Source organism: Letharia columbiana, assembly GCF_014066305.1.
Source record: "Letharia columbiana isolate WasteWater2 chromosome Unknown Sc0000016_s0, whole genome shotgun sequence".
In the NCBI taxonomy this organism is placed as follows: domain Eukaryota; kingdom Fungi; phylum Ascomycota; class Lecanoromycetes; order Lecanorales; family Parmeliaceae; genus Letharia; species Letharia columbiana.
Window position 1 is genome coordinate 122,478 of NW_023501056.1, and position 12,546 is coordinate 135,023.

The window sequence follows — 12,546 nt, forward strand, 5'->3', positions numbered from 1 at the left end:
GGAGTCAGCGTGTCTCCCCGCGAGGCGGAAACGTGAGGTACTGGACAGGTCCGGGGAGTCGAAGGACTTTTTTCTCTCTTGGGTTGTTTTTCTTTTCTTTTTTGCTGCTCCGGAATTCAGTCTTGAGACTCAGTCTTCGGCTTGAAAACAGATAGGGGTCGTGGTGCAATGTGCGTACGCACAGGTTTACGAAACCGTCGCCTGTTGAAACTGCATATCGATTGGCTTCGCGGAACAGCATGGCTCGCTTCCAGCGGGCCGACATATGCATGTTCGATTGACGCTGCCGAATACGGAATGGAATATCGGCAAGGAAGACTGAGAAAGCTGAGCCTTGGGAGGAAGCGAGAGAGTATGCGGAGTTCATGGGCAATGACACGATGGCAGCTCGAAATGAAAGAAGAACTCGACAGTGGGGATGCAAGTAAGACTCTTGTGGGACGAAAATGAGAGACACCATTCAATACTGGAAAGTAGAGTAAGAAAACGTTTTGATTGCGGGTTGTCCAAGGTTGAAGTTGCTTTGCAAGTCAGTTCACAAACCACCTAGTGCACCCATCACCAAAGCGTCGATCATCTCCCCCTTGCCTATCACTAGATCTTTTGCGGGCAAACAGAGGAGCCCATTCGCTCGTCTCAGACTAGTAACTTTCGAGCTGCGCTGTCCTCCAGTGCTAGTGGCATGTAACAGTCCATCGGTTCCGGCCGTCAATACTACTCTATGGTACTCTGAACGTTTAGGATCGCATTTGACCTCCTCGTCCAATACCACTTTCGCTCTCGGCAGCCCGTGCGGAGCCTCTCTCCCACTCGAAAAATGCAGTGACGGCAGCACGAACAGGTGGGATGTCACAAGTGCGGATGCAGGATTACCAGGCAAGCTGAATATCAGTTTGGTGGTGGGCGTGCCTGAGTTATCCTTAAGAGGTACGGTGGCAAAAGTGGTGGGTTTTCCGGGCTTCATTGAAACACGACCAAAATGTATTGTACCGCCAAGAGACCGCTCAATTGTAGGTTTGAGGAGGTCCAGCTCGCCCATAGAGACTCCGCCGGAGGTCACAATGACGTCCACGTCGCGGAATGCGCCTCGTAGATGCTCTTCCAGAGAGCCAGGTCTGGGGAGCTTGTCAGAAGGGATCGAAAGCGTTTCCAAGGTTAACTTACTTGTCTTTGGCAATACCAAGATCTACCACTTGAAAACCCCAGCCTCTTATAGCGGCCATCAGTGTTGGACGATTGCAATCTCGGACCTCTCCAAGCTGCAGAGGACCTTGTCTATCGTGGAGTACGATTTCGTCCCCTGTACTGAGCACGCCGATGACGGGCTTTTTATAAACCATGACTTCTGCTTTCCCTACAGATGCAAGCAGACCTAGCTCACCACCCACGGCAGTGATCTCTTCGCCCTTTCTAAGCACAACTTCTCCGGCTCTGATGTCACTGCCAATCTCTCGTATGTTCTCATCTGGCTTGACTTGATCTGTGAGTATCTCAATCTCCTTCTCTTCTCTACCGTCGTCAGTCATACTCTTGATGACAGTGTCTTCAACCATGACCACTGAGTTAGCGCCGGGAGGAAGAGGAGCACCCGTAGTTATCCTGGCTATTTGCCCGTGGTGGAGGGTCGGTATCTCTCCTGGCTGGGCATGTGAGACGGCAGAAACAGGGAAGACACCTTTCGTACTTGGTCCATCTTTAGAGACAATGACGGCGTAGCCATCGACTATGCTTGCTCGATACGCGGGTACCGCTTCGCTGGCTTGGACATCTACCGCGAGGATGTGGCCTACTAGAGAGCCATTTACCGGCATTTTGACAGGATCTGGCGAAGGAGAGTTCTCTATGATCATTTTGACAGCATTCTCGACAGAGAGCATGGGATACGGTGATTCCCGATGCCGACTGCTAGGACCAGCTTGGGGGTCGTTCGAGACAGGCCGATCTTCGGGACGAGTGTGGGCTTTTGGCATAGCATGGTCCCCATGGCTGTGATTATGCTGGTGAATATGGCTGTGATGATGGTCATGATGGTTACGCTTTGGGTTCTTGCTGCTACTGATTCCTGCATCTTCTTCGAGCTTCTTTATGCCACCCGCATGGAGAGTTCGCGAGTCACCACCAGCAGCCTGCAAGCAAGCATGCGGCAGTAGCTTTAGAAGGGCCTGTAGATTCTCTTTGGCCCCTTTTGGTGACCCCGGAAGAGTGATGATCAATGTCTTATTCCGAACCCCTGCAACAGGCCTTGACATGAGGGCAACTGCAGGTACCCAAGTCAGAACGAACACTCGCTTTCAAAGCAAGCATCTTTTTATCATAGGTACAGAATAATCACATAGCGTATCCGGGGATAGTATATGAATTTTGGGCTTCTTCTTTTCTCGAATGTAAAAGACTAATGGTAACTTGAATTAATACTCACAAGGTGTGACCTCCAGAGACGCTGCCAGCATCCCATGGCTGATACTATTAGCTTTGCTACACTTTGGCCTGCTTGGACTCACTTGATAACTTACACGAGGCCGGGCGCATGTCTGTGTATCAACGGTGTGATGGCTTCAGGCGTATTGTCCTTAACCGCGAAGCCAGTGCCACCGGTTGTAATCAGAAGATTGACATAGTCTTCTCCGTCACATGACAAGCTCACTGCCTTTTGGATCGTTAGAACATCATCGGGAACAATTTTCCGGTCATCAACAGTCCATTGACCGTTGCCTTCGTTGGCGAAAATGCCGGAGAGAATATCCCCAGCTCTGTCTGTTGACGGATCTTGGAACGCAGTATCTGATATGATGAGTATTGTGGCCTTTAATTTTGGTTTGTCCATCACGGCGATATCAAACTTGGATGTTAATCACATGATTAAGACGATATACTTCTGTACAACATGAAAAAGGTGGATATAAGAAATGCTTTCATTCTAAGCAAATGCTAGCAAGCACCTCCCCGCTTTAATGGTGATATTGTAGGTAATGTAAAGGCAATCGATATGTTATCTACAACTATCTACGATGCCAGTACTCCATTATCTTCGTAATTTGACGAGCCTCCTTGAGCAAGAACTATGGCGTCACAGTGTAGCTCTTCCATGACAACTGACTCCAGGATGGACCATTGGAAGGGGCACTGTACAAGCAAATTACTACAACACAAAGGGCAGCTGCACCAGTTGCCATGTATGCAACGCTCATCTTTGGGTTCTGAACAGGTTTCACCAACAGTGAGCACAGAAGACGCGGCGAGCAGAGGACGACCGAGGACGATTGCGAGTACGGTAGCCAGTATGTCACTGCGGTAACGCAGTTCGCGCAAAGCGCAAAAGTGAATCGGAAGGAATCTTTCCACCCTCCTCGTCCTCTTCCTCTCCTTCTCTGTAACCACACTCGTTGGACAAATCTGAAGCCATGGCCAGCGCCGCCAACTCATACTATGAGCTCTACCGCGGTAGCAGGTACAGTCCGGCTGCGACACTCGTGACTACAGAGACACTAACAGCAGCCCTTTGACAGCATCGGCATGTCACTCATTGACACTCTCGACGACCTGGTCCATTCCGGTCGCATCGAACCTCAGACTGCCATGAAAGTCATCGCTACCTTCGATAAGTCTATCACCGAGGTGTTGGCGGATAAGGTCAAGGCCCGGATGAACTTCAAGGTAGCAGCGCCTGCTGCTTTTGCGTAGGGCTCATGGCTAATAGGAGGTTACAAAGGGTCATCTGGATACCTACCGCTTCTGCGACGAAGTCTGGACGTTCCTCATCAAAGATGTTAACTTCAAGCTCGACAATCAAAACAATGTCACGGCGGAGAAGATCAAGATTGTGAGCTGCAATTCGAAGAAGCCTGGGGAGCAGTAGGCTGGGCTGTAGGAGACAGTCCTACACCAGTGCAAGGTTCTCTGTTGCCGGTCTACATGGTCGAACCTGAGATATGGCATCGATATGGCGTTGGAGGAGCACCTGAGGTCATGCATTCACTAGGCGTTGGTACGGCGGACAGAACCAGGAGATACCCAGACCCAAAATGTAAAACGCATTCTACCGCTGCTCATGCCTGCATGTCTAGATAACCCTTCTTTTAAAACAATATTCCAAAGCCTTCTTGACTATCCACGTACTCAAACCACAGTCTGCCCTCGCTCCTACCTTTATCGTACCGTACTCGTAGCTGCAGATCTACCTTCCATCTCCTGGACCCTGTAAATATTCCGACTTAGCCACCTAGCGCACGAATGACCCTGCAAACGCCCAGACCATCATGGCGCGACGTAGAATCCTCCACCCTCCCCCATCTACCTCAGCAGCCATGGAAACGGAAGCAGAACCTCTGATGCCGGAAACGGTTCCCCAAGCCCCACCCGAGCCATCGAAAAGCACCACAATCGGCAAGCTCCCCTGGATACCGCTCGCCGCGGCCAGTGGTGCTTGCGCGGCCTTCAATGGCGTCTTCGCGAAACTGTATGCTACGACATACGGAGCACGGTTTGGAGAACGCGCACAGCTAACGGTGGCAGCACCACGACCGAACTCACTTCCTCGTGGGCATCCGGGATCGCTACCGCCTTTGGACTTTCTTCTACCAATAAAGTTGTCGAGATACTGATTCGAGCTGTACGTCCTCCATCATCCTGTCGCCATGTTTTCCCTTGATTTGTTCATCTACATTATGCTTCTCTTTCCACTCTCGTTCCTGCGGCTGACGCGCTCTTGGCAACAGTTCTTCTTCTCCCTCAACCTCGCCTTCAATGCCCTGATGTGGGCGCTCTTTACCTCGGCGTTAACCCGCGCCTCCTCTACCACTCGCGTCTCTGTAATCAACACTTCTGCGAATTTCATGTTGACAGCTTTCTCGGGATGGATGGTTTTTGGTGAGAAATTGCCGGGGCTGTGGTGGGTAGGGGCTGCGGGGTTGGTCGTTGGAAATGTAGTAATTGGAAGAAGGGACGAGGAGGGGGATGTTACTTTCAAGGGCAAGGTGGGAGAAGATGGCATACGAGGGGAGCAGGAGGGAGAAGAGCAGAGGAGAGAGGGTTATAGAGATCGAGAAGGAGAGGAAGACGTGGACGGTGGTGGGGGAGAAGGAGCTATAAGTGATGGAGTCGAATTGGATGAGGCCAAGGTCATAAGGTGAGTGTACAACGGTGGGTTATCGCGAAGTCATATACTTTGAACGTCTTATAATTATCATCTTCTGCATTGCAAGCAAAATCTAAGAGCGACTCTGAGCAATCACATTGGCCATTGAAAGCAAATTGCGACTTTCAGTAGGGACTTCCACCGTAATATTGCCCAGGAGGAAGGGGCGGACCCCCATAGCCGTACGCTTGTGGAGGGGGAGCATTTGGATCATAGCCATAAGGTGGAGCTTGGCCATACCCATATGCAGGTGGTTGGGGTGGGTAGACACCTTGTGGAGGATACTCTCCAGCTGGGGGAGCCTGAAGATCTGGCTGCCACTGGGATGGTTGCCCATACATTTGTCCCTGATGGGGATTAGGTGGGTAAGCTGGCTGCTCGTACGGATTTTGCTGCCGAGACTGTAGATCCTGCTGAGGATAATACCCGAAGTCTGGGCGAGGTGACGGCTGTGGTGATGGACGTGGCGATGGGCGATTGACTCCTTGAGCCTTGCCAACCTGGTCCCACCTGCAAGCTTCGGAGTCAGTATGGCTTCTTCGAGCAAAAGTACCCGGGTTTTAAGACAGGTTTAGGGAATGAAACCGCTCCCGAGACATGTCTTGCAGCTCAACGAGGGAGGATTTTGCTCTGAAATGTCCACTTACGGTGCATCCCGGACCTTGCTCTGACTGGCAGATCCGAAGAAGTTGCTAGGATTAGGAAGCCCGCCATGACTGTGTGACTGCTGACTGGCGTCTACTGTGTGATTCTTGCCATGCCTCACGCTCTCAGACCCTAGCAGGACGTTGAGATTGGATCCTCCGTCAGGCCGTGAGCGTGCCCAGCTTTCGACGGTACTGTACATGTTCCGGTGAAGCTCACAGTCGGGTCTTCGAAGGGCTGGATGATGGAAGACTCTAACGACGTCATTTAGGACCTGCTCCACGGGAATATCGGGATGCTGCCAGGCAAATATAATACGAGGTGCAACGTATTTCAGAATAGTAGATGCAACTTGACCGGCTGGTTCATTTAGTATGTTGGAGAAGTGGTCTTTGGACAGCAAAGAGTGTCTTGATGATTTCGGAGTCAGCATTACTCTTTCAGGAGGAACTCTGAGTCGAAAGACATGTCTTACGAGCAGAGAAATCTCGAGACATGCCTGACGACCCATAAGACAGCATGAGTGGGGAAGAATTGCCTCGGAAAGTATAACGTACGTTGGGTCTGAGCAGTGAGGGTCTGTCCAAGGCTCATATTGATGTTTACCACTTGCATCAATGACACCGCCGCTCCCCGCTTTGAGCTGCGCTGAGACTGCGTTAATAATTGGGCGTATGAAAGGCGCAAGAAGTGAAAGGACGAAAAGCGTCAGTGTTTCTGAAATCTTTTCCACCAGAGCTTCGAGGCCAGGGATCTTCTCAATGGTAACATTGACTAGTTTGACCACTCTGTCCCGGAACTCTAGGATGCTGAATTGCGTCAGTATTGCCTGTTTGAGGGGCTATATTGAACCTCGAAACATGTCCATAGGGTGGACACTCCTAAGACACGTCTCGAGACTCAAGACTTGATCCCAAGGATGAAATATAGACACCGAAATACGTACGGATATATTTGAGCAGCCGTTTTCATTGGATCAATGTTCGTACCAGGGATGTTGGGTCCGGGGGGTCCACCTTGGGTCCCAGGAGGTCCTGCGAATTTTCGGTCCAGGTCAGATCCAAATGGAGGCCCAGTAGTCGTTCGTTCCCGGACATCTGACATTGCTTGAAGATCAGCCGCTTGCCGGGCAAGGTCACCCGTCCCGGGTAACTGAGATAACAGACTGGTCATAGTGGATAGGCCTTGAGAGCTGTTGAAATCACGGCTACCATCCTCTGACGTCTTCGACTGAGCTTCGGCGTCCTTGAGCGCTATGTCCATCTGCTCCACCTCTGTTTGTGCGAAGTGGTCAGTAGCTTCGCCGAGTCTTCTGCGTATTAGCTCTTGTATCTCAAATTTCAGAATTGAGATTCTTACACGCTATGCAGAAAATCGACTACTCCGAAAGTTCCCGTAACCAGGGGAAACACGGGATGCTGAGCCCCAGGTATGTTGATCTCGGTCGCAGTTCCAGTATGTGGGAAGACGCCTTGAAACCCCAGTTCACGCAGAGCAAGCTCCGTATAATTCGTGTGAGCACCGAAGTCTTCTAGACAATGCAGTCCCTGCCTGGTGACGATGGTTCAGTACGCGCAAGTAGAGAACTTGAAAGACGAAGAATCACACCCAAGACACCTCAATGCTTCGCACAGGTCTGCCTCCTTGCCCTTCGTACCGCTTGCTCCACTAGTGTACACCCTTCCAAAGTGTATACTCCTAGTAAAAGAGAACCTAACATAACCGGCTGACGTAGCGATGTCGAGATCTTCATTAGCAATGTAGTTCTTCATCCCCGTCCGTGGGTCAACCTCCAGCTCATTCGCTTGGACTGGTGGGCGTAATCTCTCATCATACTTCCTAGCATCAACATTGTCTGCGTAGTCCTTTGGATTGTCAATATGCTCCTCGGGCCTGTAGACACCCAGTCTTTCCTCGGTCACTTCGAACTCCGCAGTAGCGTATCCGAAGGACTGCAATATATGTTAGTTGAGGTTCATTTTTATCACTTTGGGTCTGCGAAATACCAAAAACGATAGGACCCAAACGAGGATACGGACAGTGCCAGCCTGAACACCTTTGAGTGACCCTACGTCCATAGCTTGACTATAATCTCGCAGCCAGTTGCCGAAGTAAACTCGCCTAATCATCATACTCGTCCATTTGTGGCCCTTGATGAAAGCAATTGTTTTGAGCATATCCTCGATATCGCCACTAGATCACAAACTCGCAGTCAGTTCTGCCCATTTCAAGGAGTATATCGAGCCTCAGAACATGTCTCGCGAGTAAAGACATGTCTCATGCATGACCCAAGATTTGGTCAAAATCAGGGACTCTGGACTCCGAAAATACGCACTGGCGCCAATTATGCCCTTCAATTTTTGATATTGAAGCTGAGCATGGCGTTAGCAAGATCTACCGCATAATACTGACACTATCACTCACCTATATTCCCAGCCCCAAAAGCTGCCACAGGCGAAGCATAGAAAGCGAGGAAAGCAAGTAGCGCGAGACAGAGCGTAGAAGATCGGTAAGCCATGTCGCCAGTTATCTTTTGTGTACAACAGCTTGAGATGCTATGACACCCTTATGGCCATATCTTACAACGAAGTCATCCAAGGGTCGACGTGGAGTGTGTGGGGCCTCGTGATTGTTCTATGTAGCAGTGGCTGAGGTTTCGAGATTATATCGCTGCAAGGACTAGTATTTAGTCTATAGCTAACGGAAGAGATCTACGAGCCTGTACCGGTCGAGGCTAGAATATACGGAGCTGGAGAAGCACTTAAACATAGTGTGTCTGCAAATCAAACGCCCAGTGGTTATCAGACAGGTTTTTTGGCCGTGTTCGACCTCCTCATGTAGCGAGTATGCCTTATACTTCAAGTACTTGTAATGGACCGTCTCCATCCTAGCCTGGCCAGAAGGTATACCTGGAGAAAGTATCTTGTTAAATTGCATGATGTCTGTAACGAAGCTCCGAAAAGCACACTTCAAGTGTGGGTTGACAGGAGAAACCTGTCGCATGGTGGTGGACCTTCTGGTTGGCGTCAGTGGTAATAACAGTGACGGTTGCTTTTGAGGTCGTTGATTTATATGCCGGGTTTAGGCAGGTCGCCATTCAATGGTATGGAAGGATAGAAAGTCTTGAGGTCCTAAAGTTGTCACGAAGTGGGCTGCACGCTAGTAAAGATGTTTGACAGTCCGTAACTACATCACATATACAGTCTTATCTAGTACTGTACAGAACAGTCCACCACTGCTGCCGAGACCATCTAGCAAAAGGAGCTACCGACACGCCAGGCAATGCAGACGCTTGCTCATGTCGATGGAGATAACGCAAAATGGGGTATGTGTCCAGAGACTAGACTAAAAACACCTGCAATGCTGCTCTTAAACAACTCAACGCCTTTCCTATCATACACAGGTCTTTCGTTATGCTCAATGCGGCTACTGAATCGGCGACTGGATAATCTGCGGTAGTTGATTCTGTTGCTCGTTCATCTTATGCAACTTTTCGCGTTCCGCATCGGTCAAAGAATGATACAACTCTTGGAACCCTGGGTCGTTAGATATACCATTGAAGAAATCGACGAGGTACTTCTGTGTCGCGTCGTCGGTCTCATGCGTGTTCCATTTGGCCTCGTCCACGTACCCCATCAGATCTGCAAAGGGTATTCGTCAGCTTGATGATTGAGAATAGGGAGAGTAGCTGATGTACTGACCCTGTCTCGTGGCCTGAGCCCCGAGATCCAATAATGTGGGCTCATCTTCCCAGTCATCGTCTTCGTCGTCGCTTATGCCACCCTGCAGACTGTGATTTCTCTTGTGAAAGCCAGGCGTGGTGGGACTGGAATTGGCAAGCTCCTGGATAAGGACCTTGATGAGCTTGAGTGGGATTGGTATGATCGAATATTGATCCGGCTCTCTCTTGGACTGGGAGCGGGTCTTGATCCGGGAGCTGTTCTGCACGATTAGGTCTCCTTTAGCCTGGATGTTCAAAAGTCGCTCGTCGTGAAGCTGGTAAATGTTCGTCAACGCAATGACGTTCTGTCTGATGGCGTCGTATCCCGAGAAGTTGATAGAGTTCTCCAGCCACTTTCTCAGTACGACTTCGAGACCTGTGCCACCATCGGCGCCTTCCACCTGGACTTGGGCCAAAAAGTCGAGAACCTCTTTCGCATTAGTCAGAGACAGTCGAGCAAACACGAGGACGAGGTTCTGAATGAAATTTGCACGTTCGGCTGTGCTCAGGCGGATCGCCACAACTTGCAGCAACTGCATGAGGTACGGCCCCAGTCTTTCGGCGCCTGCTTTCTCGACCAACTCCACGGCGAGGCCTCCAACCTCTGCTGCTGAAGAGTCATCAACCTCTGGACCTAGGAGCCGGTCAATGATGAGAAGAACAATTTCCAGGCCTTCCTTCCCAGTCTCTGGATCGCGCCAAGCGAAGAGTTGAGCAGGATCGTGCACCAAAATATATTTGATCGTGATCGTGGCTGACTGATGGACGCTGAACTCTAGAGGCAGGAACAGAAGCCGGTATAATTTTGGGAGTAACGTGGCAACAAATCCCTGAGGTAAGGGTTCTGATCCATACTCTGCAAGGGTAGCGAGCAAAGATACAGCCATGTCGCTGAGCGAGTTTTCCGAGGTCATATCTCCCACGTCCAGGGCGCCTGTCAGGCTCGGGAGAACCTTCGAACACAGCCGAGCATAAGTTTCGGGTCCCTTTGAGGACATGATGGAAGTAATGGATTCAAAGGTCTCATTAACAAGCATCGATGTTTGCCAGCTGCGAGCACCATACGCCGCCATTGTAAAGAGCACATCAAGAGCTGGGTGTTCAAGGCACAAAGTGGGATCGGTCATGACAGCGTCTCGAAGAGTCTCTACCAGTGTATCCAGGAGGTCTTCGGTGTCGTTGATCTCACTGAGATCATGCGATGACAAGAATCCGGAGATCGCGGCCACGGTTTGGACTTGGAATTCCTGAGCTCTCCCTGCTGGTAAGACTTTCAGATACTGCTGGAGTACACGCATAGAAGAGACTTTGACGATATCGGAGGATTCATGTTCGATGGCCTTCAGAGACTGAAGTGCGAACTCAGGGACCAGATCCCGCAATGCTTTCCCGGGTGCAGTGATGAGAGCACCCGCCGCAATGAAGCCGCGCGCTCTCAAGAACTCGCTTCCACTGTCCTGCATAGCGGCCTGGCAATGGCTGAGGTACGCCTGCGCGATTTCTGGACCCACGGGTCTCTCGTACGAGCTGACTTCTTCTAACACCTGCTTGAGAACATATAGCACCGCCTCCTTTTCCTTTGGGCTATTTTCGCATATCAGCTAGTGAACATTCCATCTCGGAGGATGGAATTCTTACTTCGACGCTCCACCCTCGAAGACCGTCTTGCTATGGGCCAGCAGACTTTCGAGCACAGGCCAATTGTAGCTGCAAAGTTTCGTTGCGAGGCCCGCGCATGCATTGCGAGCGGAGTAATTCGCCGTCTCCGATGTTTCTTCTGACAGAAAGACGTTAATGTCCACCTCCCAGAGTTCTTCGTCCTCAGTCAAGATCTGAGAATAGCCAACAGCAGTAGCTAGAATTTGTTGAATCCAGGTACTATTGGGAGCGCCATTAGTCATTCTCTCAGGCGCCAGTTGCACATCCAATTCGCGTTTGATTATCGACGTGTTCAAAAGTGTCTGGATGTAATCGAGCTCTTCGATAACAAGGTAATCGAGAGTATACGGCAGTCGATCTGCGTCATCCATACGACTCTGTCTTTGTTGGTCTCCGGTATACATCGTGAGATATGGTGATAGGTGAGCTTGTAATGACTCCCATATCGTGCTGAACAACTCTAGGGTACGCGGACTGAGAAGCTGCGGAAACAAGTTATGAATTTTGTCGAGTGCCTAGGGAATTTGTCAACGCAACGTCAACCAAGAATGATCACTACGCTTCACCTTTACGACCTGGGTCTTCAGAGCAATCACCCCTCGCCAATTCGAGTCCGCGGGACCCTTCTCGTTTTCTTCCTCTTCGCTCGGCATGTGTGGAAGAGGCATCTTGAGAACCTCTATGAAGAATGGTGACCACACCTCCGAGAGTTCTTGCATGAACTGCGTCACAGAAGCCTTGTTGGTCTGATACACCAACTCCATGGTGTCGAGGCACGCTCGAAAAATCGAGACCGCCAGTGCCCTCGTCGTCAGCCTCTTCTCCCCATCGACAGCCACAATGTAGATACATTTGACGAGGTCGATCGCGCTTCCGGAGAATTGCTCTTCATCGAATCCGTCTTCAACAAGACTGCCAAGGACCAATAGCGCACCGTGCAACTGTGTCGCATCCGCCTGTGGGACGAGGTTCAATAGGGTGGGGAGCAGGCTTGGCCATTGCTCTGGAAAGTCGGCACTTGCGATCTTGCTGACGACGTAGCTGGCCGCCGCAACGATCTTCCTCTCTTCATCGGAGGCTGTCGCAATGGACAGCACGGACTGCCGCACTTGCTCTTTGGTCGCGTCGCTCAAGGTATCCGGACCTTCGTATTCCTCCAGGGATGGTGACCATATCTTCAATACCAGTTTTTTGAGGGAGAGAAGCGCGGCCTGGCGATGATCGAGAGCGACAGACTTGTGAGACGCTATGGAGATTAGGGAGATTGGGAATGTGTCGTTAGTGTAGAGTTGTTCCAAATGGCGCTCTGCATCACTGCGGATAGAGGTCGAGGCAACGAGTGTGGCCGCTAAAAGATCAAGGACTTGTTGCTCCATGATTGCAAGAA

At 50.6% G+C, this 12,546-nt stretch overlaps 5 protein-coding genes across 5 annotated transcripts; 2 read left to right on the plus strand and 3 right to left on the minus strand.

The window, feature by feature from the left end:
• Positions 1-535: 535 nt before the first annotated feature.
• On the minus strand, positions 536-2,824 carry HO173_005620 (uncharacterized protein; the record flags this gene model as incomplete). Its single annotated transcript, XM_037307535.1, has 4 exons — positions 536-1,115; positions 1,165-2,257; positions 2,420-2,457; positions 2,514-2,824. 4 exons carry the CDS (start codon positions 2,822-2,824, stop codon positions 536-538), a joined length of 2,022 nt encoding a protein of 673 aa, XP_037165344.1.
• A 577-nt stretch (positions 2,825-3,401) lies between these two features.
• On the plus strand, positions 3,402-3,856 carry HO173_005621 (uncharacterized protein; the record flags this gene model as incomplete). Its single annotated transcript, XM_037307536.1, has 3 exons — positions 3,402-3,448; positions 3,507-3,654; positions 3,710-3,856. 3 exons carry the CDS (start codon positions 3,402-3,404, stop codon positions 3,854-3,856), a joined length of 342 nt encoding a protein of 113 aa, XP_037165345.1.
• A 448-nt stretch (positions 3,857-4,304) lies between these two features.
• HO173_005622 (uncharacterized protein) lies at positions 4,305-5,129 on the plus strand (the record flags this gene model as incomplete). The annotated part of the gene is made up of 3 exons (XM_037307537.1): positions 4,305-4,456; positions 4,513-4,609; positions 4,716-5,129. 3 exons carry the CDS (start codon positions 4,305-4,307, stop codon positions 5,127-5,129), a joined length of 663 nt encoding a protein of 220 aa, XP_037165346.1.
• Positions 5,130-5,259: 130 nt separating this feature from the next.
• HO173_005623 (uncharacterized protein) lies at positions 5,260-8,297 on the minus strand (the record flags this gene model as incomplete). Its single annotated transcript, XM_037307538.1, has 9 exons — positions 5,260-5,644; positions 5,782-6,189; positions 6,337-6,588; positions 6,726-7,088; positions 7,139-7,330; positions 7,388-7,731; positions 7,786-7,972; positions 8,115-8,151; positions 8,204-8,297. The coding sequence occupies 9 exons, from the start codon at positions 8,295-8,297 to the stop codon at positions 5,260-5,262; spliced, it is 2,262 nt and encodes a 753-aa protein (XP_037165347.1).
• A 908-nt stretch (positions 8,298-9,205) lies between these two features.
• HO173_005624 (uncharacterized protein) lies at positions 9,206-12,535 on the minus strand (the record flags this gene model as incomplete). The annotated part of the gene is made up of 4 exons (XM_037307539.1): positions 9,206-9,420; positions 9,481-11,084; positions 11,139-11,674; positions 11,726-12,535. 4 exons carry the CDS (start codon positions 12,533-12,535, stop codon positions 9,206-9,208), a joined length of 3,165 nt encoding a protein of 1,054 aa, XP_037165348.1.
• Between the last annotated feature and the right edge of the window lie 11 nt (positions 12,536-12,546).